At 42.8% G+C, this 23017-nt stretch overlaps 1 protein-coding gene across 7 annotated transcripts in view; it reads right to left on the bottom strand.

Moving 5' to 3' along the window:
• PTPRT (protein tyrosine phosphatase receptor type T) overlaps positions 1–23017 on the bottom strand; it is a 465535-nt gene that overhangs the window by 52644 nt on the left and 389874 nt on the right. For 2 of the 7 annotated variants that reach the window (XM_085557969.1, XM_021535469.4), the window contains 5 exons: positions 19831–19860; positions 12461–12508; positions 9804–9952; positions 3871–3948; positions 3632–3667 (listed from right to left, as the gene is read on the bottom strand). In XM_085557969.1, the coding sequence (XP_085414095.1) occupies positions 3632–3667; positions 3871–3948; positions 9804–9952; positions 12461–12508; positions 19831–19860 (341 nt within the window). The remainder of the gene's footprint in view (positions 1–3631; positions 3668–3870; positions 3949–9803; positions 9953–12460; positions 12509–19830; positions 19861–23017) is intronic. The other 5 variants (XM_021535471.4, XM_021535470.4, XM_021535472.4 and 2 more) reach the window with 5 other exon arrangements.

Raw genomic sequence — 23017 nt, 5'->3', positions numbered from 1 at the left:
AGGCTTGACAGAGCACAGAGGGTGCACCTTTCATTTCAAAGGCATGAAGAAGCCACATGTCCATAATTTTTTTTAAAGTAAGTAATTTTTTTATAGATTCTAGAACTTTGTAAGAATTGCTTGGTTAACACCAAGCATAAGAGTATTCTAATCTTATAAGAGCATTCTAATAAGAATATTAAAGTATTCTAATATTATAAGAGTATTCTTACATAACAGTATTGTTATCTTATAAAAACGATTACATACATTTTATTCATCAGGTAACATAGAAGAAAATCCTGTTAAAGGTACAGAGAAGGTGCTTTGTTGAGGTGGGCAATGATTTGGGATTATTTGGTAGAAATGTAACTGTGAAGCTCTTTGGATGTATGGACCTCACCAAGCCAAATCTCTCTTTGCCTCCTTGGTGAAAAGAGGCTGCCAGACCAACCCACCTTCCAGAGACGTTCAGTTACATCTGGAAAACAAGTGGAAACTTCAAAACAGCACATGAAACTACAAGTCATTAAAGACTGGAAGAGAGAGTTTTCCAGTTCTGCAGGGAGGAAGAAATGCAAGAGAAATTCAGCTCAAGGCCCAGCCTGTAAAGGTCTGATCCTTTGGTGCTCACTCTGCCCCTGGCCAACCTCAGCACAGCTAAGTGAGGGGAAAACCTCTCCCACAGCTCCTTATTAGAGACTGACTCGGCCTGGAAGGCTTCTGATGCAACTGAGCAGGTCAAGCCATTGAATTTTTGATCATCCATTGCATAAAAATCACTCATCCCACAGTAACAAGGTAGTGACAGAGGCACCTGCTAAAGCAGCAATACTGGCTTCTTAACATCTTTGAGTTATTCAACCTAGGTTGGGGATGTACACACAGCAGACTGATTGGGGTGGGCAAAAAAGCTACAGAAGTCCAAAATCCATGGGAAATTTCTATGTCTAAGCATGGACAGTTTTTTGTTAGAGACTTTGTGTCAGAGAGCTCGCACTGCTTGTTCTGCCCATCTGCAAGGCACTAAAATCCCTGTCCTCTCTGCAGGGTAGTGACTCTTGTGAGGATCTCATGAGCAGCTGGAATAAGAACAAGGCTAAGTGTCCTTTCCTGCTGCCAGGAGATGTCAAGGGATGCAAGGGAAGGACATGCTGCTTGCCCAGAAGAGACCACCTTGAACATCTTCAAGGGCTACTGGACATGAATTTTTTCCCCAGAAATAATCCCTAAAGTTGTGCTACCTCATCTTCATGTGGAAATCTACCTCATTTATTTTTTAGTGTTAGATATTTCCTTCTCTGGTGAATATGTTTGAGCAAAACATTTCAAATCCAGAGTTGTCCAGAAGTGGAAGAGAAAATGACTTTACTAAAAACATGAATTAATAAAAAAGTATTAATCAGGAATTGGGATAGAGGTAAATCCCAAATCTCCTGTATCTTACATGTCACAGCCAAGTCTAGGGAGCCATGCAATACTGCAAATATAGAACATTTATTAGCAGAAAGCATAATAGATGGGAACAAACAGTACTGAATTGCAGGCACAGATATTGGTAGTGGGATGACTAATCCCTTTTCAAGATATGTTTTTCTTCCCTGGGAATTAATATTAATAAACATCAAAAATTAAACCTCTTTTGCTCATACAGCAGCATCTGACATCTGATGGATTTGTCTGAGAAACCAGAACGCCAAGGTTTTAATTTGTCTGCAAGTCACAAGATAGAAATTTCTCCAATGTCAGGAGCTGTTTCACAGGCTGTTAAATTCAGGTGGAACTGAGACAGTGACCAGTCTGTATAATTCATGTCTTAAAAGTGTTCTGTACTTAACTTCCCATGTGTAAAACAGGGATATCAATCCTAATGCAGATATAGTGCTTAGTAGAAATTTGAAATAGTCTTGAATACATAAGCACAAGGCTGGTTAGATTCCTATTTCCTCTTTTTCATCTGTAAAATTTGGGGTTTTAAAAGTCTGGGGAGGTTTTGTTTTGCCAGGAGAAGCACAGAGGGAACCTGCTCATTGCTACTTGAGCTTGAGTATGAAGAGTAGAGTTCACACCTTAATTCCATCAGGGCAGAGAGGGAAAAGAGCTCCCCCAAAGAATGGCCAGGGTTTCCCAGGTGCCAAACACCAGACTGAGAGTTTGGTATCTTCCATCAAACTGCAGGTCAGGCTTTGTTTCTAAAGCATAGTCCTGACTTCAGGCTTTTCTGTTGATCACACTGAGCCTCTGGCAAATGAGAACAAACCTTCTGGGAAATGGACACCTTTCCTTCCCCACCCCATTCAGAGGCCTCATTCCTTGCCATCAGCATTTTGGCAGGAAGCAGGATGGATGTGTGTGTTGTGGCAGCCCCTTCAAGCCTCTGTGCCAGGCTGTCAGACAAGGAACAGCCCCTGGTTGTCATTTCTTCCTGGTCTAACTCTGGCCCTTCCCCATGTTCTGAGTGATGTTTGAAGAAGTCCTGGTGGATTACTGTGTTTGGAAGGAACATTTGTTGTAGATAATCCAAAATGATAAATGCAACTGGCTAGATTCTGATCAGCCACACATCATCTTTCTGCTCCATAGCGGAGGAATTCATAAATCAGAGAATCAGAGAGGCTTGGGTGAGAAGAGAACTTAAAGATCACCCAGTTCCACACTCTGCCATGGCAGGGACACCTTCCACTGTCCCAGAGTGGTCCAAGCCCTGCCCAGCCTGGCCTTGGGCACTGCCAGGGATCCAGGGGCAGCCACAGCTGCTCTGGGCACCTGTGCCAGGGCCTGCCCACCCTCACAGGGGAGAATTTCTTTCTGATCTCTTATAGAGCCATAGAGCAGCCTCTGCCTCTCAGGACCTTTGTTAACCTCTCAAATCCATACCTGACTGCCTGAAAGATTTAACATTTAACTCTCAGCATACACATGATCAGGTGGAGCCACTTCCAAAACCCAGCCAGGATTTTCTCTAAATAACCTTTATACATGCAACTTCACCCAAAACTGCAGGCTCCCACCTGCTGCAGACATGAAAATCCTCACTTAAATTTGCAACCCTTGAGGCAGGTCCAGCGAGCCTCACACACAGCACAGGGTTTGAATGGAAGCAGGGTAATTCAGTCTAGGTAGAAAGAAGAAACTTTCTATAAAAAGGCTGGTGAGGCACCAGCACAGGTTGCTCAGAGGGGTGGAAGATGGCCCATGCCTGGAAACGTTCCAGGTCAGGTTGGATGGGTTCTCTGAGAAATCTGGTATATAGGAAAGTGTTCCTGCCCATGGCCTAGAGAGCTTTTAAAGATCTCTTCCAACCCAATCTATTCTGTGGTTCTGTGTCAGTGCACAGACACAAACACCTGCAGGAGTCAGAACTTAGCCTAAGGCAAGGCAGTGCATGGGAAAGGAGCCCAGAACCCCAAATCTCAGTGACAAAAAGGAACAACGTACACTTGAAAAAAACCACTAAACCTTCATTTTTGAATTTTTCTTTCCTTTGAAAGCAATTAACAAAACACAAATGAAACAAAAGTTTTCTGATTAACACACGAGCACAGGATTAATTCTGATTTTGGAAGGCAAACACTTCAGGGTGTTATTTGCATGACACAGAGAGTGTGTTTGCTCTCCAGCTCAGCCCAGAACACCATACCTGTCCTCTTACCTAACAGCGTGGTTGATGGGACGGTGTCTGATGAAACTTTGGGATGGAATTCCGTTCATCCACACGACAAGGATCAATGGAAATCAACAGAGGATCAACAGGAAAAGAAAAGTTACAGAGAATGAAAACAAGGTTAGCTGTGTCTCACACTCAGAAGCCTTGGTCTGTTATAGGTTATATTGGGTAACGTACAAAAGCAAAGAAAATTTAGGAATGAAAGAAAAGTCTGGCACTAGTACCTGAGTAGTAGGAATTCAACATAGATTTGCTCTGAAGGGTTTTGCTTTGGACAGAAAATGAACAAGGAGAGGGTGATGCTAGGTAGGAAAGACATAAGGAAAAGACTTTAGACATATATTAAGAGAGAGAAAGAGAACAGGGAGAATGTTCCTCAAAGAACACAGTAATATGGGATATATAAGGCTTATCAAAATGAATTATATTTTTCATTTCAACATGCATATTACATTTATTACATTGTCATCATGATGGATTTTCTTTAATATAAGCACTCCAGACCCCAAATATAGGATTATAGTTACTGTAAATCAATGTGTTCCTAAACAGGATACACACAGAGCTACATTCATAGGTCTATATCCTAAACGTTCTTTTTTTTTTTTTTTTAACAAAGGACCAAACTTAGGGTTTTGTCTCTAAGAGGAAATTCCTCAAAAATGACCCCAAAAATACAAACTACAGAGAATCAGTATTGACAGTAAAATAAACCTACTAAAACACAATGTACCACAAAAAATACACAGGTAGGGTAGCAATTTTTTACTTAAAACATTACAAGTTTACAAGGGACTTGTTTTTCAACCCAGGACTGTTCATAGCAAATCCTATAATCCCTTCCCCTGTGAGCTGGATTCTTTCAGCAGGACAAGCATCCTTGCCTTCTCCCATTACAGCATTAGCTTTCTCTGGACAAGAATCCACAAATTTCCATATTAATCAAATATTTTTTGAAAGGAGGAAGGGCTCAACATCTTCGTGGTAGATTCTTGCCTTGATAGTAAATTTGTGAGGCTGGTTTATACCTACAGCAGCAAACATGCACATTCTTATGGTAATCCATCATTTTTGAAGGCATATTCTTTTGTTATCACTCTGCATTCACTCTCAGAGTTACAGGCATTTATATATCTCCTCCTCAGAATGTTGGGAAACAAGCTAATACAAATCTCAGTATATCAGAAAGATGACAACAGATAACACAGGAAAAACTATTCCATAGCCCAACAGAAGTAGATAAAACTCAGTGTACATCAAAGTAATTTCAGAAGCAATTTTTTGTATCTATGGAGCAAACACTGCTTAAAAATTTCAAGTTATTCTGTGGGGAAACTCAATGATGTCACTGGTCTAGGGAGTTCCATAAAGTCAGAATTACCTCCTGAGCAGTTTACAATCATCTAGTTCATGAACTCGCTCTCATTCTGCATTCTCACACCTTATTTTCAGACCTATGATTTGGAAACACATTAAAACAATCAAATTCCTCATGGTTTGGTCTGCTGGAGCTCTGCCCCAGCTGCCTTAAGTGATAAAGTTCCTCTGCCCTGGGGCCTCTTGCACTTGGTCATCCTAAATCTGACCCTTCTCCCACCACACTTAGGATGTGGCCCTGTGTCAGATAACATAAAATAAAATCAATTGGTCTGCCCAGTGTCACAGGGAAAGGCTGCGCTCAGGGCTTGGGGCAGGACTCAAGTTATTCTGGAATTTGGGAATATAAAAGAACATGCAAAAGGTATGTACAAAAGGCCATACTGCCCTTCCAGATCTACTGAGGATGAATTTCCAGATAAACTCATAAACAGATAAACCTCATGTCAGTGAGTTTGATTAAAGATGTTACCAGCTGAGGTTTATGGCATGAATTGTGTTTGTGACACAGGGATGTGACTTTTAGATTCTGATTAGAAAGTGAGAGAAAAAACCCCAAACAAACCCAGGCAAAACCAAGAAAAAAACCAACCCAAAACCAAAACTAATGAAAAACCAAACCAAAACACTAAACAAAAACAAAATTTCCCCAAAACACAAAAGCAAAGTTCCTGAAAACTTTGGAGAACTTGTTCCTGAAATCAGTCAGGCTGTATAATGAGATGTATACACAGGGCTGCTTTCTAACTAGCATTTCTTACAGGCACTCGGGTCTGTAATCAAAGGAAACATGTCCAGAGAGGATTTCACATCAGGGTAGAGATTAAGACTTCATTAAAAATTCTCTTTGTGCTCCCTGGAGTGGCACGTGAGGCCACACAGATCCCTCCAGTCATGCAGAGTGGTGAAGGCTCCTTCCTATTCTGAAAATTATTTTTTTATTTTTATAATATTTCCTAAACTAGCAAACCCCACAAAAAATCCCATGGAAGCTGGTAAAAGGGAATTTAGTACATTTTCCTTTTATGCCTTTGATAATAAGTGAGTTTGTATCTTATTTTTAAATTATTTGAATAATTTTTCTACTACAAGAAGCATCTCATGTCTATGACTCTACAAGTTCTTAGACTGCATTTGTCAGGTCAATTAATTATGAGTGAAAATTATCTGGGGTAGGAGTAAGAACTACATCTTGCTGTGTTTGTCTTTTGTGAAGACCTTTGCATCTCACTGATCATATAATCATGAAGGATTGTGGAAAGGTGTGAATTTTGGTGTTTCTTGGAACAAATAGATCCCTTAAACCCTGAGTGCCACTTGCCTACACCTCCCTCTCATCTTGTTCTCATAAGTGAAATCACACTGACTTGGTAACTTATGGTAGAGGTTCCTACTGCAGAACTCAGTTCCCCACTTCCAGGTTCTCTGCCTGAAGCATTAAAGCCACTCCTCCATCTGTGTCCCTCCTGCAGGGTGTCTGGAGAGCTGTCTCCCCCCAGACTGAGATGTCACACAGGTAAAGCACACCTTAATAAATCAGTTCCCAGCAAAACTGGCTGCATTTTAATGGGTTAAATCCTCAGAATCAAACAGCTCCTGCCAGAACCCCTGTAAGGATGTTGGGATGGCTCTGCTGGGGACAGGGAATCCTCCTGGACAAGGCTGGTCCATGGCACCTGAGCACTGCAAAGCCAAAGAGACGTTCTTTTGTGCAGAGCACATCCGTGCATCCCTGCTGAGCTGATCCACTGCTGCTCATCCCATCACTGCCAAGCTGCCCATGATTTCTGCATGGTCACAACCCCCTGCACACCTTTCTGCTCAGTGCAGACACTGGGGGACAAATTTAGGTCCACTTTGTTTCCCATTTCCCATCTTGTTGCATATAACCCTGCCCTGAGCCAGTGTCTACACGTGACTGTGCTGCTTCCCAACATTCCTGCACTCCAGGGAGCTGCTCAGCCCCGACAGGGCCATCACCTGCCTTTAATGGAGTTGGAATATATTGGCATCTTAAAAAACCCAAGATATTCGAGGAAATGACCAACTGTGATTGTTCATAATCCCCAAGTAAAAGCAGACAAGCTGGAACAGCCATAGACCAATCTACGTTTTACCAAACACCTTCTCTGATTCTGTGGAGTGTCAGAGATAGAGGTTGAGTCCAAAAAATCTCTTTAATTTCAACACCTGTATGTATCAGTGAGAATCCTGCCAGGATAACAACTAACACTGCAGAATGGAAAGAGGGATGAGGGGCTTTGCTTCAGGCCAGGAAAGATAAATTCCCAATTCTCTTCCTCTTTTCAGCAAGACCTGAGGTCTTGATGCCTCAACAGAAAACAAGGGGCTGATAAGAAGGAGGGCAGCTGTTCATTTTTTATCTCCCCCATGATGCAGAGCATCAGGCAGCCTTGAAAGTGGGATTTTTAAATCTAACTGATTTAGACATTAATCCTGTGTGGTGGCAGGGCAGGGAGACAGGGTAAGCAACAGCAGGAGGATGGACAGGACTCACCCAGGAGCAGACCAGTGGCCAACTGGAGAGAGCATGGGAAGAGAAAAGCTTCTGTAGGCACTCACTGAATTTGTTCTGTCTGAAAAGTTATCAGAATTATTGTGACAGAGAGTAAAACCTGGAGGCAAGGACACAAAGCCCTGCAAGGACATTGTATTCTGCAGGTAAAGTTGCCTGCGAGTCATTCAGTAACTGAGGGATCCTGCTTAGTAAATTGTCTTGTTCTGTTTGATTGCTTTTGTGAGCTGGCAAGGTGATCCTGGCATTGAAAACACTTTGCTTCTCTTGGTGGGCTCTTCTTCCAAAAGGAGAGGGGCATTTCCACATCCCTGCTACAGGCAGCTCAGGCTCCCACAGCTGAGGGCAGGATGGAGAGGGTGACTGCCCACCATGGGGTGCTGGAAATGCTATTTACTGCTGGCAGGGAAAAAAAAAAAATTTAAGAAGGAATCTGACTGCTGCTTAAGACAGTTGATTTCAACAGCTCTGGTGGATAAACCCTGTAAAACTCTATTAGTTAGCAGGAAGGTTAAGAAATAATCCTATTACGTTATTCCAAAGTAGGCCTGCATAGAACCCACAAGTATTAAACTCCATTAAGGCAATTTATTTTATTTTTATTTTCAAGGAATTCTTTTGCTCATAAAATTCCTGTATCAGCATGTGCACACTACTGCACAGAACTTACCTCCAACACCTCAGCATCCTGGACTTGCCAGTAAAAAATTTGGAGAAATCATGAAGATTTATTGATAATTCTTTGTCATAGATATAAAGAGGAAAAAAAAAATAAAAACAATCCACCCATGGCTGACTCAGGTTATAGGGGAAGGCAGTGATAAAATCTGCAGAGATGTCAGACAAGTAAAGATCTAACTGATTAAAAAAATTGAAAACCTAGAGTGCTGTTTCTTTACATAATTTGGTACATCACATTTTTTACAGTTGCCATTTCAAGCAAATGACTCAGTTGTTTTAATTAGTCTGTCAAAATAACAAAGGTGGGGGAAAAGATGAGGTCACATTTCAAGCTTGTCTCTTTTCTCATTTTCTGGTTGGAAAAAGAATCCCCAAACTTTCAGAAACCCAGATGCTGAGGGATTTGTGAAACATTTGACTTTCCCCACACACTCCAGCCAAGCTGCCTCTGCTGTTTTGGGGATGGCTGATACAACACTGCTGCTCTGCTGGCCTTCAGAGATATGAGCCCCACAGAACTCTTGCTGCCTCCTTAGGACAGAGCTACTCAGCACCTGAGAAAATCAGACCTTGACTGAAGTCAATTTAATACCAGGGAAAAGTGTTCCCTGCCAACCTTGGCTGTCCCAGACACCTATTTATCCCTCTCACAGGTGTGTCACGCAAAATGGCAGTAGCAGCACATGCAGATGGAATTTGACAGGATCTGCAGAGAGGGAAAGGGAGAATTCACTCAACCCATCCCACTCAGTTTCAGATTACAAGGGGAGGTTTCAATGATAAACCACATTTTCTATCATGAGCACTTCCGTTTTAGAAATCACAGAAAAAAAAAAACCCTCACTAAAGATGCTTAATAAAGACAAGAGTTTTAGTACACACTTGAGTTTCAGAGCTGTCCCTTGTCCAAACTAACAGGCTGAGTGTCAAAAGAAGGAGTGACATGCCCATAGTGTCTAAGTTTAAATTTATTTAATACGAAAAAGGTTTACAAATCCACCATGCAATCCACCATGCACTCAACCTGGATCTAGTGAGGCTAAAGTAGGACTTGGTGCTGCTTTACCCACAAAACTCTTTTAGCTACAGAGGTCTGAGTGGTTTACAAATATTAACTAAGATCAGTTTTACTGAACCCATGTGAAGAATAAACCGAGGACACAGACAAAGGAAAAAATGTTATCTTTCCATTTCAGTTCTCTAGCCAGGAGACCAGGCCTTCTTTCATAACAATTTCATACAGAAAAGGTTTTTTCATCCCACAAGTCAGCTAAGGAATTTGACTCTTCTACTCACAAAGGAAAAGGATTTCTAAACAACAAATAAACATGTGCCTCTTATTCTGATGCAGTGATTAGAACAGGCTTTATAAATTTTCTCCACCTGTCTGACAGTGAAACCAGGGGCAGTATCAGAGACATTCCAAATTTCTATGGAGCTTTTGCAACGATCTCTATCACTGCCATTCCTAACTCCTCAACACTGTGCCCAAAGGAATAGGTCCTTTTAAGAACCTAGAGCTCTCCAAGGGGGTCATATCCATTGCAAGCAAGTTAAACTTACTGAATCCATTAACATCTTGGCAGCTGGAAGAAAAAGCTTCTTCATTGTGAACAGCACTGAGTTTGGTGGAGGTCTTGTCAGAAGTAGCCACAGGACCCATCTCCCTCTGCGTGCTGGTCTGAGTCTCCTTCTGCTTCTTGGCTAGCTTCCTTTGGGTGGTTTGGAGAGGGGAGAAAGCAAGGTCAGTTTGCTCTCATTAAAAGCAAAGCAATGGCAAAACATTTTGACAAAATTACCCCACTTGGTCAGACATGCAAGGCATGAGACAAACTGCACGCCAGGAAACCCCACAGGAGAGAAACCCCTTTGGGAGCGCGATAAATATCGTGATACCAGCTTGGAGCTCTCCCTCCCTGCCACTCATCTGGCACAAACCTGCATCACCCCAGCAGTGGGAGTGCTACCTCAGCCTTGGAGAGGGTGGGACAGGTACAAACCCTGGAGCAGGTTTGGAGGGGGTAGAACAGGTACAAACCCTGGAGCAGGTGCCTTGGAGAAGGTTTGGAGAGGGTGGGACAGGTACAAACCCTGGAGCAGGTTTGGAGAGGGTGGAACAGGTAAAACCCTGGAGCAGGTACCTTGGAGGGGGTAGAATAGGTACAAACCCTGGAGCAGGTGCCTTGGAGGGGGTAGAACAGGTACAAACCCTGGAGCAGGTACCTTGGAGGGGGTGGGACAGGTACAAACCCTGGAGCAGGTGCCTTGGAGGGGGTGGGACAGGTACAAATCCTGGAGCAGGTGCCTTGGAGGGGGTGGGACAGGTTCAGCCCCCTGAGCAGGTGCCACATGCTCCAGGAGGAGCAAAGGGCTCAGGATGGGAGCACTGCTCACTCCAGGGGACCAGGACATCTGCATCCATCCCATGGGATGCTCTTTGAGGGAGTGTGAGACCTGGCTCTGTGCCACCTGAGAGCTGGAGCACAGTTCTGTCCTGTCCCAAGCACAGCAGCAAAGGCAGAAGCCTCCTGAGTCCTGACACACCCTGGAACTGCTCTGGGATCCCCAGGCAGGGAAAGGTGGGCCACACTGAAGGTTGAAGTTGTTTTAGCAATGTCCAAATATGGCCCTGTTCTGGGAAAATGGGTCTTTTCTTGTTTTGAGGAGACAGCAAAAACTTTGTCAAAAGCATCAGGGCTGCCTGCTCTGAAAATGCTAACAAAGCTGAGAACATAAGAGGCTCCTCTATTGCAAACACAGAGCATAATAAAATGGAGAGAAGCAGGAAAAGTGAGCTGCTAAGCTTCCACTGACATTTGACTGCCCTGTGCTTCATTCGTATCAGAGAGCAAAACCCTTTAAAAATGAATGTGTGACATTCTACAATCCACACCTTGAAAAAATATCACACAAATCCCTAGCACCAGAAAAGAACTTTGCTTACACCACTTCCCTAGATAAGAAAATAAAAGGGAGAAAAACAGATTACTGTAAGAAGGAGCTTTAGTTTTCTTTCTCCTCTTCAACTCAAAGAAGAAAAAAAATCCTAACATCTAAATCATTTTGCAAAGAGGTTTTTCTTCTCTAAAACAACATGCTTATGGTAAGTACTACCCATCTTTTAAACTTAATTGGATTCCAAAAAAAAAAAAGGTACTCCTTCCAACATAGTCAAACAGGCTCTATTTATGCCCAGAACATGTCAGAGTGGCATTTACAGGGAAGTTCAAGCACATAGCTGAGCCCCAGCCTTCAGGAGATGGGCAGCTTGGCCAGTAATACTTGTTTGGAAAGAAGGGTCAAAGAGAGCTAAATCCTTTGCCTATGTCTATGGGAAAAGTCTGTTTTAAAGAAAGATAATCCAGATCAGGAGAGCACAGACTTATGGAAAAAAACTTGGATGTTTGCTGCAAACTTTTGAACAAACACATCTGTCTCATCTGCTCAGCCAGTTGGGGTTCAGCCATGTGCAATTAGTGGTTCCAATCCAAGCCCAGAGCTGTTCAAATTGGGTCCATCATCCCAGGGGTCTTGCTCAGATCTCCCAAAACCCCCTTGGTGAATCCACTTGTGCAGATGAAGATGCAAAGAGGGGAGCAGTCCTTGAGTGTTGAAGCAAAAAGCTGCTGTTTAATGATGTTAAAAGTTTTGCTTCCAGTGTTCAGCAGCATTGGCACAGCCAGATTTAGGAGCCATGAGCTGCAGACATGGGAGCTCCTGATTTTTTGTGCTGTGGTACCTGGGGTAACTAAAACAGCCTTGAAGTGTGTTAACCCTGCCGTGTGGATCTTTTAATCCTCATGCTTTGCTAATCGTACGTGCCTGTGTGAATTCTTTGGCAACAGGAATTAAAATCACTGAGTGGGAAACACTAATCCAAAATGCAGAATCCTTAATAACAAGCACTCTGGACTGCTGGGGTGAGCCACTACAGACCATGACTCTGATGGCTGAAAATGGTGAGTCAAAAGGGGTGACCTCCTCATTCAATGAAAGTTAAATTCTTTGTGGCAATAATTATCTGTAAGTCCCCATTGCCTGGTATCTTTTCGGAAATGCCAACAGGCTACAAAGAGCAGGAATTGGCAAATTTGTTTTGTCTTTGAGTGAAGGAGCAACAACATTTCTGCATGTCCTAGGCAGGAAAAAAATAACCCCAAACCCAAGCCCCTTAGTCCCCAAAGGCCTGCTTACAAAAGCCCTATGCAAAGGAGTTCTACCTGGTCCTGTAGAAGACAGAGAGGCCCCTAAAACACTGGCTTGAATGCCTAAAAAGAAAAGGTGACATGAGTTTAAAGTTCTCAATCTACCTCGCACACACAACCCAGGTCTGCATCTGAAAATGCCACAATTTTCTTTCAACAGCGCCTTATCAGTTTCCACCTTTCTCCCTCTCTGTTCCAAGAATTTAAAAATTCTTCATCTAAATTTAGAGGGAAAAGGAAGACAGATCTCTTTCGGGGATTTCAGAGCTAAGCTTGCCAGACACATCAAGGGGCTCTCAGTTTCTAAACGTGCCTTTTCTGCTGCAGTTCTGTGTCTGGAGAGAGTGGCAGCACAGGACTAAGCCTATTTGGTCCTTACCATCGTTATAATTCATAGAAAAGATTATAAAATCAAATGACTAGCACTTTCCAGAATGTTAGGGATGTGACTTAATACCCACAGCTAGGTAGAAGTTTATTTCCCAGCACGTCAAAACGCCTTTTGTAAATGGAAAAGCATTTATCTAGAAATGCTGCTTCCAAAAATAGGGCGCTCCAAGAGATCTCTGTGAATCAGTGACAAGCCACGCCGGTGACACGGCTCCCGCTGTCCCCACTGCCCTGCACAGAGCCACTGCAACACCCCAGCAAAGCTGCTCTGGGAGCATCAGTGTCAGTCATGGGCTGGCTGTGTGTCCCCAGCACAGATGACACCCCTCGCGGAGCAGACACCTCCCCACTCATGCATTATGCAGCTGAAAAGGGGAGGGAATAAAGGACCAGGCAGATATTGGGGAGAAGAGTCTGATACAATCGACACAGAATGTCAGGATGTGAATAAAATGATCTTAATGCTGGTTTACATTCAAGGGTAAAGGGAATTTGGCAAGAAGGAAGCAAGAGCTCATGAATGGAGTTTACCAGGTTGCTCTTTTCAGTTTGAGAGGGTTTGGAAATGAAGAGATGATGTTTGCAAGCACCACACACACAGGGGAGGGATGAGACAGAAAGATGCTCAAAGTTGAGTAAAAAAATGAAACCAGCTGTATAATCAGGCAGTTGATGCTGACCCTACCAAAGCAAGGAGAAAAGTCATTGGCAGTGAACACAAGTGTGAATTTGGGGGAAAAAATGATGGAGATTTGATTTGGTTATTTTTTGAAACTTTTAATTCTACTAGACATAAAATCTGAAGCACTATATTAAAATTGTGGGAGCTCTACTTAAACAGTCAAGGAATGCAAACTTGGTATCAAGCACAAACCATCTATTGCCACGGGCATTAATCAGGAAGCTCCAGCAATATTTTCTGTTAGAAGTACCTGCAGGATCACGTTCCTGTTTCATGGAGGTTTGGATGATTGTCATGATTGTCAGGGATTATTTTTTAAAAGCAGCTTCAAACTCTTCTCTAACTTTTTCTATCAATTCTACGTGCATGAACATTAAATCTGTAACTGCCACTCCTGGAGAGCTCTCGTGCATGTACACTGACAGATTTAATTTGAGATGTTTCACCAGGATGGATTTTGCACACTGTGGTGTAGATTTGCATGCACAGGTAATTTAGACATTAGGTATAGATCATGTAAGTTAAACGTGAAATTTCCTCCTACAGACACAAATTGCATATTGCCCTCATTTTCAATAAGCAATTTGAGAAAGCAAAAAAAAAAAAAATCCTTTTAGAGAATTGTGCAAAGCAAAATTCTAGGAGTGCACCTGCAAATTGTGATGGAATCTGCTCCAATTCAAGGCAGGCAGTGATGAGCCATGCAAATCCCAGGGAGCACTGGCCAAACTACAGATCTATTGGAAAGGATCTCCATGCCCTAAACCTGTGGTAGATGACAAATCCAATTCGGAAGAATCATCTGGTTTAAAACTAAGGGCATGGCACTATAATCTGGGTGATCCTGTTGCTCAGACTGAGGATTGGAGAGGGCTCTGCTGCAACACTGCTCCTCAAATCAGACGTGTGCTACAGGGGCTCACACGAGGCAGGACATGAAAGGGAAAGCTGGAAAACATGATCTACAAGCAAAGGCCAAGGGCAATGTGCACTTTTCATCTAGAGAAGAGGAAATCAAATAGGGCTGATAGGTCTTCAGACATGAAAAACACCAGAGGAGAGCTGTTCTCACCACCTGCAGGGGCTGGGGACTGGGAAGCTCTGGGGAAGGCTTTCATTTTAAACTGGGGGAAAGCTCTGTGCAGGAGGAGCTGGTCACTGCAGGGTGTGAACAGAGCCAGGGGAGTTGAGCTCAGAGCAGTGCTGGGTCACACACGGCTCTGTGCTGCAGAGATTCCTCACCTGCCCCTCCCAACCTGCTTTTAACACCTGCTCTGCTGAAGCCAGGCTGTGGCAGGAGCAGAGGGAGGCTGCTGCAGTAAAGGTGCAGTAAAGGTGCAGTAAAGGTGTAGTAAAGGTGCAGTAAAGGTGTAGTGAAGAGCAAAGGCCAATGTCACAGAGCAAACTTCACAGCACAGGAGAAAGTGGAGTAGAGATAAGTCAAAAGATGCCCTGAGCATTTTGTACTGTGGGTATACAAGCACAGGCTCTTGAGAGTATGATCTAAGCTTCACTTGATCAAATTAATCACTGCTTGTGGGGGATTTATTTTTATTTACTTGCAACCAGAGAAAGTTTAGGCAAGCCAGGTGCACGTAGGAGCCATCCAGTATAAGTCTCTGCTGGTACAGACACCCACAAATCCTGCCCTCTGCAAGGCTTAGGCTTGCAATCACCATACAGACACGTTCTAAATAACATCTCATCTACTTTCTGCATTTTGATATATTATTTTTTTAATTTGCTTTCATTAGACAGGCATAGCCACTGATTAACAATCCTGTTTTTCCTTCATCTGATGAGAAAAGTACCTAATGAGAAGGTTTCTTCTTAAAATCCTGATTTAGCAAGCTGACCTGTGCAGGCAAATCCCACCATCCATGGAAATACATGGAGATATTTAAGTGTGAATGTGGTTATACAGAGGTACGCTTCTAAATAAAATAAAGGGATGCTTTTCTTTTCAAATGTCCCACAGATGGTGGCAATAAATTCAGCATAAACTTTGTTATCTCAAAAAATCTAAGTATAAATTTAGCTTAATAACCTTTGCAATCTCTCCCATGAAAAGAAGCTCCCAGCTAACACCACTCAACAATTAAAATAGGTGTGAAATTCCAGTGGGAGTTGAAGGGGCTTCCTACATTGCAATCATGTACCTGGAGCTCTCAGCAGTTCAGGGGAAAAGCAAAACATCCTGGCCATTGAGTGCCCTTTTCTCATAAATAACGTTAAACTGAGTGCTTGTAACACATACATGAATCTCTGTATTTCCAGAAATTCTTCCCTGGTCTCATATTGCTCTTGATTAAATTTCATTCTGCAGCCATTACCCAGCCCAGGAGAAAGAAACAAACCAAAACAAACAACCCACACACAGAAAACATTTCCATTTAATTCCTGGTGAGCAAATAATAAAATAATGATATGGATTGCTGCAGTTGAAAATACTGCTGCGAAAGAAGTGTCTGTCACTAGATGCAAACCCTCCTGTAAACTGGATGAATTGCTGTCTGTGTTTTACAGCTTCAGCTGGGAGTAAAACCAACATCTTCCAGACCTGGCTGGGTTGATATCTTACACTGCCCATTAAACTGAAGTGCAGAGAGACAGCAGAAATTCTGTCCCTGGCTTAGACACCATTTGTGTTGGTGTAAACACAGAGTAACTCCTCTGAAAAGGTTCAGGCATCACCCTGGGCACAGGGATGCAAGGAGTGCACCAGGACAAGAACTCCTAATTCCATCTCTTGCTCCTCACAGGATCTCAACTCAGGCAATTAGCCTTTGTTGATGGGTAAACTGAAGCACACAATATCATGTTGACCCTTCACAATGAGTTACAAGTTAGGAATCAAGGCCACCTGGGTTATATTTCCACTTAAAGCATATTAAAGATCTTTATGGCCTTCTTTTTCATCCTTTCCTATATGTTGTAGGAAGTTTTCAGTCAGGTGTTGCTGTACAAGAATCCCATAACTATTTACCCAATAACTATGCAGGCCAAAAAATATCTCCTCCTATAAGTGAATATTTTAGATTGGTTTCATCAGTCAGGGCTGCAGGTACTCAACCATGTCACAGAATCAGATTTTCAAGTCCTGAATTGCAGCAGAACACAAGACTGGCTGAGAGCAGAACTCAAGTCTACAGATTACCAAAATGTTGTGGTCTGTCTCTGTAAAGACCAGGTACTCCTCAGAAAGGTCTCTGTGACTTTAATAGAGTTATAATTCAGAGCTGTTTGGAATTTAATAGAATTATCATTATAGAATTATCATTACAGAACTGTTTAGAAGAGTTAGGAGATTTTGATCCCTAAAAAGAAGAAATGCCTGTACAGAAGATGACAAATGGTTGGGAGGAATTATGTGAAAGCAGGCAGGAATTGCTCTAAGAAACACAGCTTTGAAGTCCAGAAACTGAAACCAAACATGAAGAGATACAGTCCATATGGTCACATTTGAAGATGTGCCAGCAGATCTATTTGGGAACCTGCTTCTCAATACTGGTACCTCATTCAACTGAATTTTGCTTCAGGACTAAATAATTCATGCAAGGTCATAGCATAGAAACCAATTCTATTTAAGAAAAATCTGTATATAACAATATTGCTGCTGTTATTTCCACAACATTTCAAATAAACTTAAACCCAACCTCTCTGCTCACAGGAGTCCGGAGCAATTTGAATCAAGCCTGGCTAAGAATTGCTCAGTCCTTAGCAATTTCAGATTTTCATCTGCAATTCTAATGAAACATCCTATTTCACGTTCAACTTGAAACATGAAACTCAGTACAACTTCACTGTGTGCTCCTTCATGGGCTCTCCTGCTTTCTTCCCTCACTACTGGAACATCCCTTTCACTTTGATTGCTGTTCAAGGGGAAAAAAATTCCAAACCAGAGCTTGGTTTTCCCAGGGCAGGGAACAGATGTCCCTGTGAACCAAAGCACGCAGAGCCTGGTGCTGGCAGTGTTCATGGTGAGTGACTGGTGATGTGCAGAGCTGTCCCTGGGACACCACCAGCACAGAGCTAAGAATGAGCTCTTTGCAGAACATTCTGGGTGTGGTACTGAGGAGGAAAAGCTCTGTGATTTCTGCAAGCTGAGCTCCAACCTCCACGGGCTCCTATGAACACTCAGCTTGCCTGATGGCACCTCTGGCTTTTCCCTGGTGTGATGTGCTGCGTGGTGGACATCTGCCTCATTAAACCTTATTAAAGCCCTTCCTTCTGTCTCTGCTGAAGCTCATTGCAGCCCCAGGCTTGGGTGACCCTCCACAGGGTTTTCTCTTCTCTTTTCCTGAGTCACTGCACTGCTCCCTGAGGAAAAAGGGTCTAGCAAATTGACCCACAGCAAACAGACCCCTTAAGGACCCCTGTGCTTGCTCTGGCAGAACAATCCTCAGCTGACTGCTTAAGGCAATGCTGTGCAGCTGTAAAATGGGTCACAGAGGGCTTGGAAGTTGATTCATCTTTTTAAACACACAGATCTCAAAATAAAATGAAGCGGGGAACATGCTGACCACATACTGCGGGCTGGAAAAAGACAGAATTATACTGGGAAACCTGGCAGTGAATTTCTCAGGCAGTGGTGCTACTGGTTTTAAGGAAAACAAATAGTAAAACATGAGAATTGTGCAGAAGAGGGAGGGTTCTATCAATAACTTCAATCAGCTCATAGCACCTTTGGGTTAGAACCAGCCCCTACTTTACACTTAGTTAACCTCCTCTTTAATCTGACTACTTGAGGTCAAATTTCATTCTTGGTGAACCAGTGGGAGGTCTAGAGAAAATGGAGTTACTCTGCATTTACAATTACATCACTGGGCAAAGCCAAGACTCGTGATCGTGTCCTAAGGTTCCTCACATGCTTGGAAAGTGGGAAAGGTTCCTCTTTCAATAGCTTCCTGACAGGTCATGGAGAAACAAAATCCCTCCAAGCAGTGGTGCACAGGGATCCTCCTTTGCCCTGCTCTTTGGACATAAAGCAACTCGTATGGAAAAGAAATCAGCTCCCTTAAAATGGCAGCACATCAACCCTCTCATTCTGCTGACCTGCTGAACAGCTCTCAGAAAAAAGCACCAAGATGAGACAAAGAGGAGCTGCAGGAAGGGGCCAAGGAGGCAGCTCCTGGAGCAGAAGACCAGAGGGGCTGTGAGGGCTGATGTGGCCCTCTGGACAACTTGGTGGGTCTCAGAGCCCTGACAAGCCTGGCACGTTCTGGGGAAAGGGTTGGTGTCAGTGATAGAGCTCCTGCTGCTTCTGAGAGCTGGAGAGGGCAGAGCTGTTCCTGTCCACAGCAACAGCTGCCCTCCATCCCTCCCAGCCCTCTGATGGCAGCAGAGGCGCCAACTCACTTCTCCAGGAGTTTTCCTCACATCATTGATCCAGCCCTCTCCTCCCCCAGATCCTCAGACAACCATTATCATGCCAGAAACAGCTTGGCCCTGATTGCTTCCCAGCCCCTCAATCTTTAGGCAACAGATGGCTCTGGAAGTACCCATGTGTGAAGCATTTTCATGTGCCTTAACAACTGCCTTAATTATGCAGCATTGTCATTAGGACTGGACAGGTGATTTAGATCTGAATATCTGAACCTCTTCATCATCCAGTGATCTAAACCAACACAGAACCTGGCAGCTCCAGGAACAGGGATGTTTGCTGGGATAATGTCAACTCCCAGTTGTCAGAAACCTTAAGGTTTTTAAAAAGCTTACATCCACAGCTGAGAAATTCCTGACAATAACTGTCAGGTGTGAATTTCCCTCAAGTGTGGCTACAAGCAATGGACAATCAAAAAGGTGCACTTGGGACACTCTATATTTGTCCATTAGAATTTACAAAATCATAGAATAATTTAGATTGGAGAAGATTCCCAAGATCATCAAGTCCAACTGTTCCTCCAGCACTGCCTTGTCCATCCCTAAACCCTGTCCCCAAGTGTCACATCTGCACAACTTTTAAATGCCACAGTGGTGACTCCATCACTTCCCTGGGCCACATGTTCTGGTGCTGGACAGCCCTTTTGGTGAAGACATTTTTCCTGATATCCAATCTAAAGATGAATATCCAGTTTGAAGAGTTATAAAACCATAACTAACTTATCTGTGGACATTCATATGTTTGCAGGCACAGCTACAGGTGCAGTGGGAAAATGGGGAAAACATAACAGCGTGCAACTGGGAAAATAAAACACATTCTGCTGGAAACACAAGGATAAATGGAGTGGTTAAAAAGAAAAAAATATAACAAAGCACAAAATTACCACAGGGTGAACATGCTCAAAAACCTCATCCCCAGTCAAGTACTTACAAGTAATAGGAGTAGGAATATGCATTTCTTCTAAATATTGACAGCCAGTCAGATGAACAAAATATCCAAAAGGAGAAAAAGAGAAAAGCACATAATTAGATTTAGATGAACTCCAGGCTTCTTTTTCAATACACAAAGTATTTGTGCTGTTTTCTGTACTGAGATCCTGTTTGCCTACACTTGTTTCAGGAGCTGTATGTTGGTGAGGAATAAACAGATACTGAACTGGAGACAGGTTGTGTTTCCACTTCTGCCACCATGAATAAATTCCCCCACCTTTAATTCCCTCACTTTATCATGTCAGTACCATGGGCAATGAGACTTAATTTTGCCTCTCAAGTGTTTTGATATTTTTGAAATGGAAAGAAAGATGTTAGAGCTATTAATACAAATAACAATAAATAGCAAAGTGACAATGTAAGAACGCCACAATTTTGGAATATTTAGACAATGAGCAAATTGTCTAATGATAAATCAAGCTTCATCAAACTCTAAAATGCAAATAGTTCATTAACAATTCAAGCATCACTCCATATTTATAGCTGAGCACTGGGGGCATACATTAGCTTTCTGCATCACTGTGATTAAGCATTTTCTACCACAGTTTCTCAATAATTCATTTCACAACATTCTGAGCAGCACCACAAACTGAGCCTTGGCAATCAGTTGTAGCTTAAGAGGTGATATTTTGCCTTTTACAGCTGGGAAGGGGCTTCTCTAAAAAGACTGGTTCATGACAGACCTAGCCCAGTGTATTAGAGATTTACCACCAGCTGCAAGAAGCCACAGAAGCAGCAGCAGTGGTCAAGACAGAGAAAAACAATGAAACACAAACTTCAGCCTATTGCACAGCTTAAAACCCCATCCTTGAAGATGCTAGGATGACTAGGAATCACTTAGAAATACAAATGCAGCTTTCAAGTGTTCACTTTTATGGTTGCACATGTGGAAACCAGGTTCAGCTCAGTTACTCCGTGCACAATCACCCTCTGTGCTGTGCACACATGGGGTAAAGAACAGTTCATGAGGATTTAACTGAAGTGGCATGGTTTTCTTGATGATGGCCTTTGCTGTAAACCTGCTATTTTGGCCAGATTCCTGATGTATGTCATGTTATTTGATGGGCACTGATTCCACGATACACCTGGATGGATTTTAACAAAATGCCATTATCTCCTGAAAGCAGCAATTCTACAGGCCCTAGCAATGCACCAGTTAAGGTGCAGTGATTGTCACTGAGCTTCCCTGTGAAAATCCGAGTTCCACTGAGCCTCTGAACAAAGGGAAACATGACCAAGATGTAGAAAATGAGAGCACATGCAGCTGAGCCCCTGAAATCCCCAAAATGATCCCATTAAAGCAAGCCCTGGGAGAGGCCAGGACCTGGCTCACACAGCTCACACTGAAGTGCTCCCTTGGACATCCTGCTGTTCTTTCTGCTGCTCTCCTGTCTGGGCCACACACATCTGGGATCCCACCAGACTCTCAGCCCTCATGAAAAAGCTGCACATCCCTCCAGGCTGCAGAGGAAAGCTCAGAAATGTTTGCTCCATAAGGATAGGAAATAAAGGAAGACAAACAAAAGGAGGAATATTTTGGAATTGGACATTTTGGCTCAAATTCTTTCAAAATATGCACCCTGAAATAAGGACTTACTAAAGAACTTAACTGTGGGAGCTGGTTGGAGTTATGGTTCAGTAAAAACACAACCTGGTCCTAGAATGTACAGCACAACCCAAACCCCTGCCTGTCTCCCACCTGAAACAGGGACATGGGGGGCACTGGTCACTCAATGTGCAAATGTCCCTTTTCCTAATTCCATCCTACAGCTTGGGTATGTTCTGCCCAAGAGGCTTTAGGGTTTTATTTAATTAGTTTAAGGTAACCACCTAAATCCTAATCTAGAATAAGGAGCTGAATTTTCATAGGAGGAAATAATCCTAGACCCTACATAGCCCCAAATCTCCTTTTTTGCTACTGACAGCAGTTTAAAGAACTTATTTACAGTGCATCCACGGCAGGCTGTCTGATCCTATTTATTCAGTCTTATATTTAAAGGGGCCAGTGGAGGCTTTGTCTGCTCAAACACACCAGCCTGAGAGGTGTCACATTCTTCACTCCAGGGAAATACAAATCACAATTACACCAGAATTAAAACTGCCCAGATGAAATCAGAACAGACCAATATAAAATACTTTAGGGAGGGCAAAGTAAAAAATATCTTGTTTTTCTTGTTTCATTTTGTTTTTACAAAATGATTCTGTATACTCTGTTACACAAACGTATTTAAATAATATTAAGGAAAAAACTACAAGCTCTGTAGAGAACTAGAAATATTTTCATACAATAAAAATTGGATATTTCAGGATATTCGTTAATGAAAGAATGTTGTTCTGCCTTTTGTGAGCCATGTAGGCATGGATAACCACCTTTAAATTAACAGGCTAAATTATCACAGAATCACAGAGTGGTTTGGATTGGAATGGATCTTAAAGATTATTCCAATCCCCCTGCCACAGGCAGGGACACCTTCCACTATGCCAGGCTGTTCCAGCCTGGCCTTGGACACTTCCAGGGATCCAGGGGCAGCCACGGCTGCTCTGGGCACCTGTGCCAGGGCCTCCCCACACTCAGAGTGAAGAATTTCTTCCTGATATCCAATCTAAATTTAATCTCTTTCAGTTTGAAACCATCCCCCCTTGTCCCGTCCCTACATGTCCTTGTGTGAAGTTTATCTCCATTATGTTGCAGCAATGTTTATATTTCATATACATGTAATGATGATACTATGACTTAACTCCTGGAGTTAGAGGGTTCCCAAAACCAAGAAAACAAACTGTTAATGGTTTTGATTTTAAATACTGTAAGACAGTCATGTTTAAAACACAAATTTATACACACAATTTTGACATAGATATGGAAACTTTAGCAAATTTTGACAACCCTAAGTTTCAACTAAAACATTCAGACAACAAACATAATGTCAACCCAAATTTTCCACTGTATAAACACATTAGTTGGCTTGATTTAGCTTCACATATCTGACTGAACCTTCTAAAACTTTATCAGTCCCCAGAAATGTTTGAGTTCCTGGAGTTTTTGTAATTTGTTCTGCTGAAGCTGTGAGCAACTGAGCACTGCTTGCTCATGCTCTGTGTCTGAAAGGTTCCAAGCAGCGTGCTGCCAA

This window comes from Lonchura striata, chromosome 20, assembly GCF_050655825.1.
Source record: "Lonchura striata isolate lonStrDom1 chromosome 20, ASM5065582v1, whole genome shotgun sequence".
NCBI lineage: Eukaryota > Metazoa > Chordata > Aves > Passeriformes > Estrildidae > Lonchura > Lonchura striata.
This window is presented reverse-complemented; position numbering and strand designations above follow the sequence as displayed.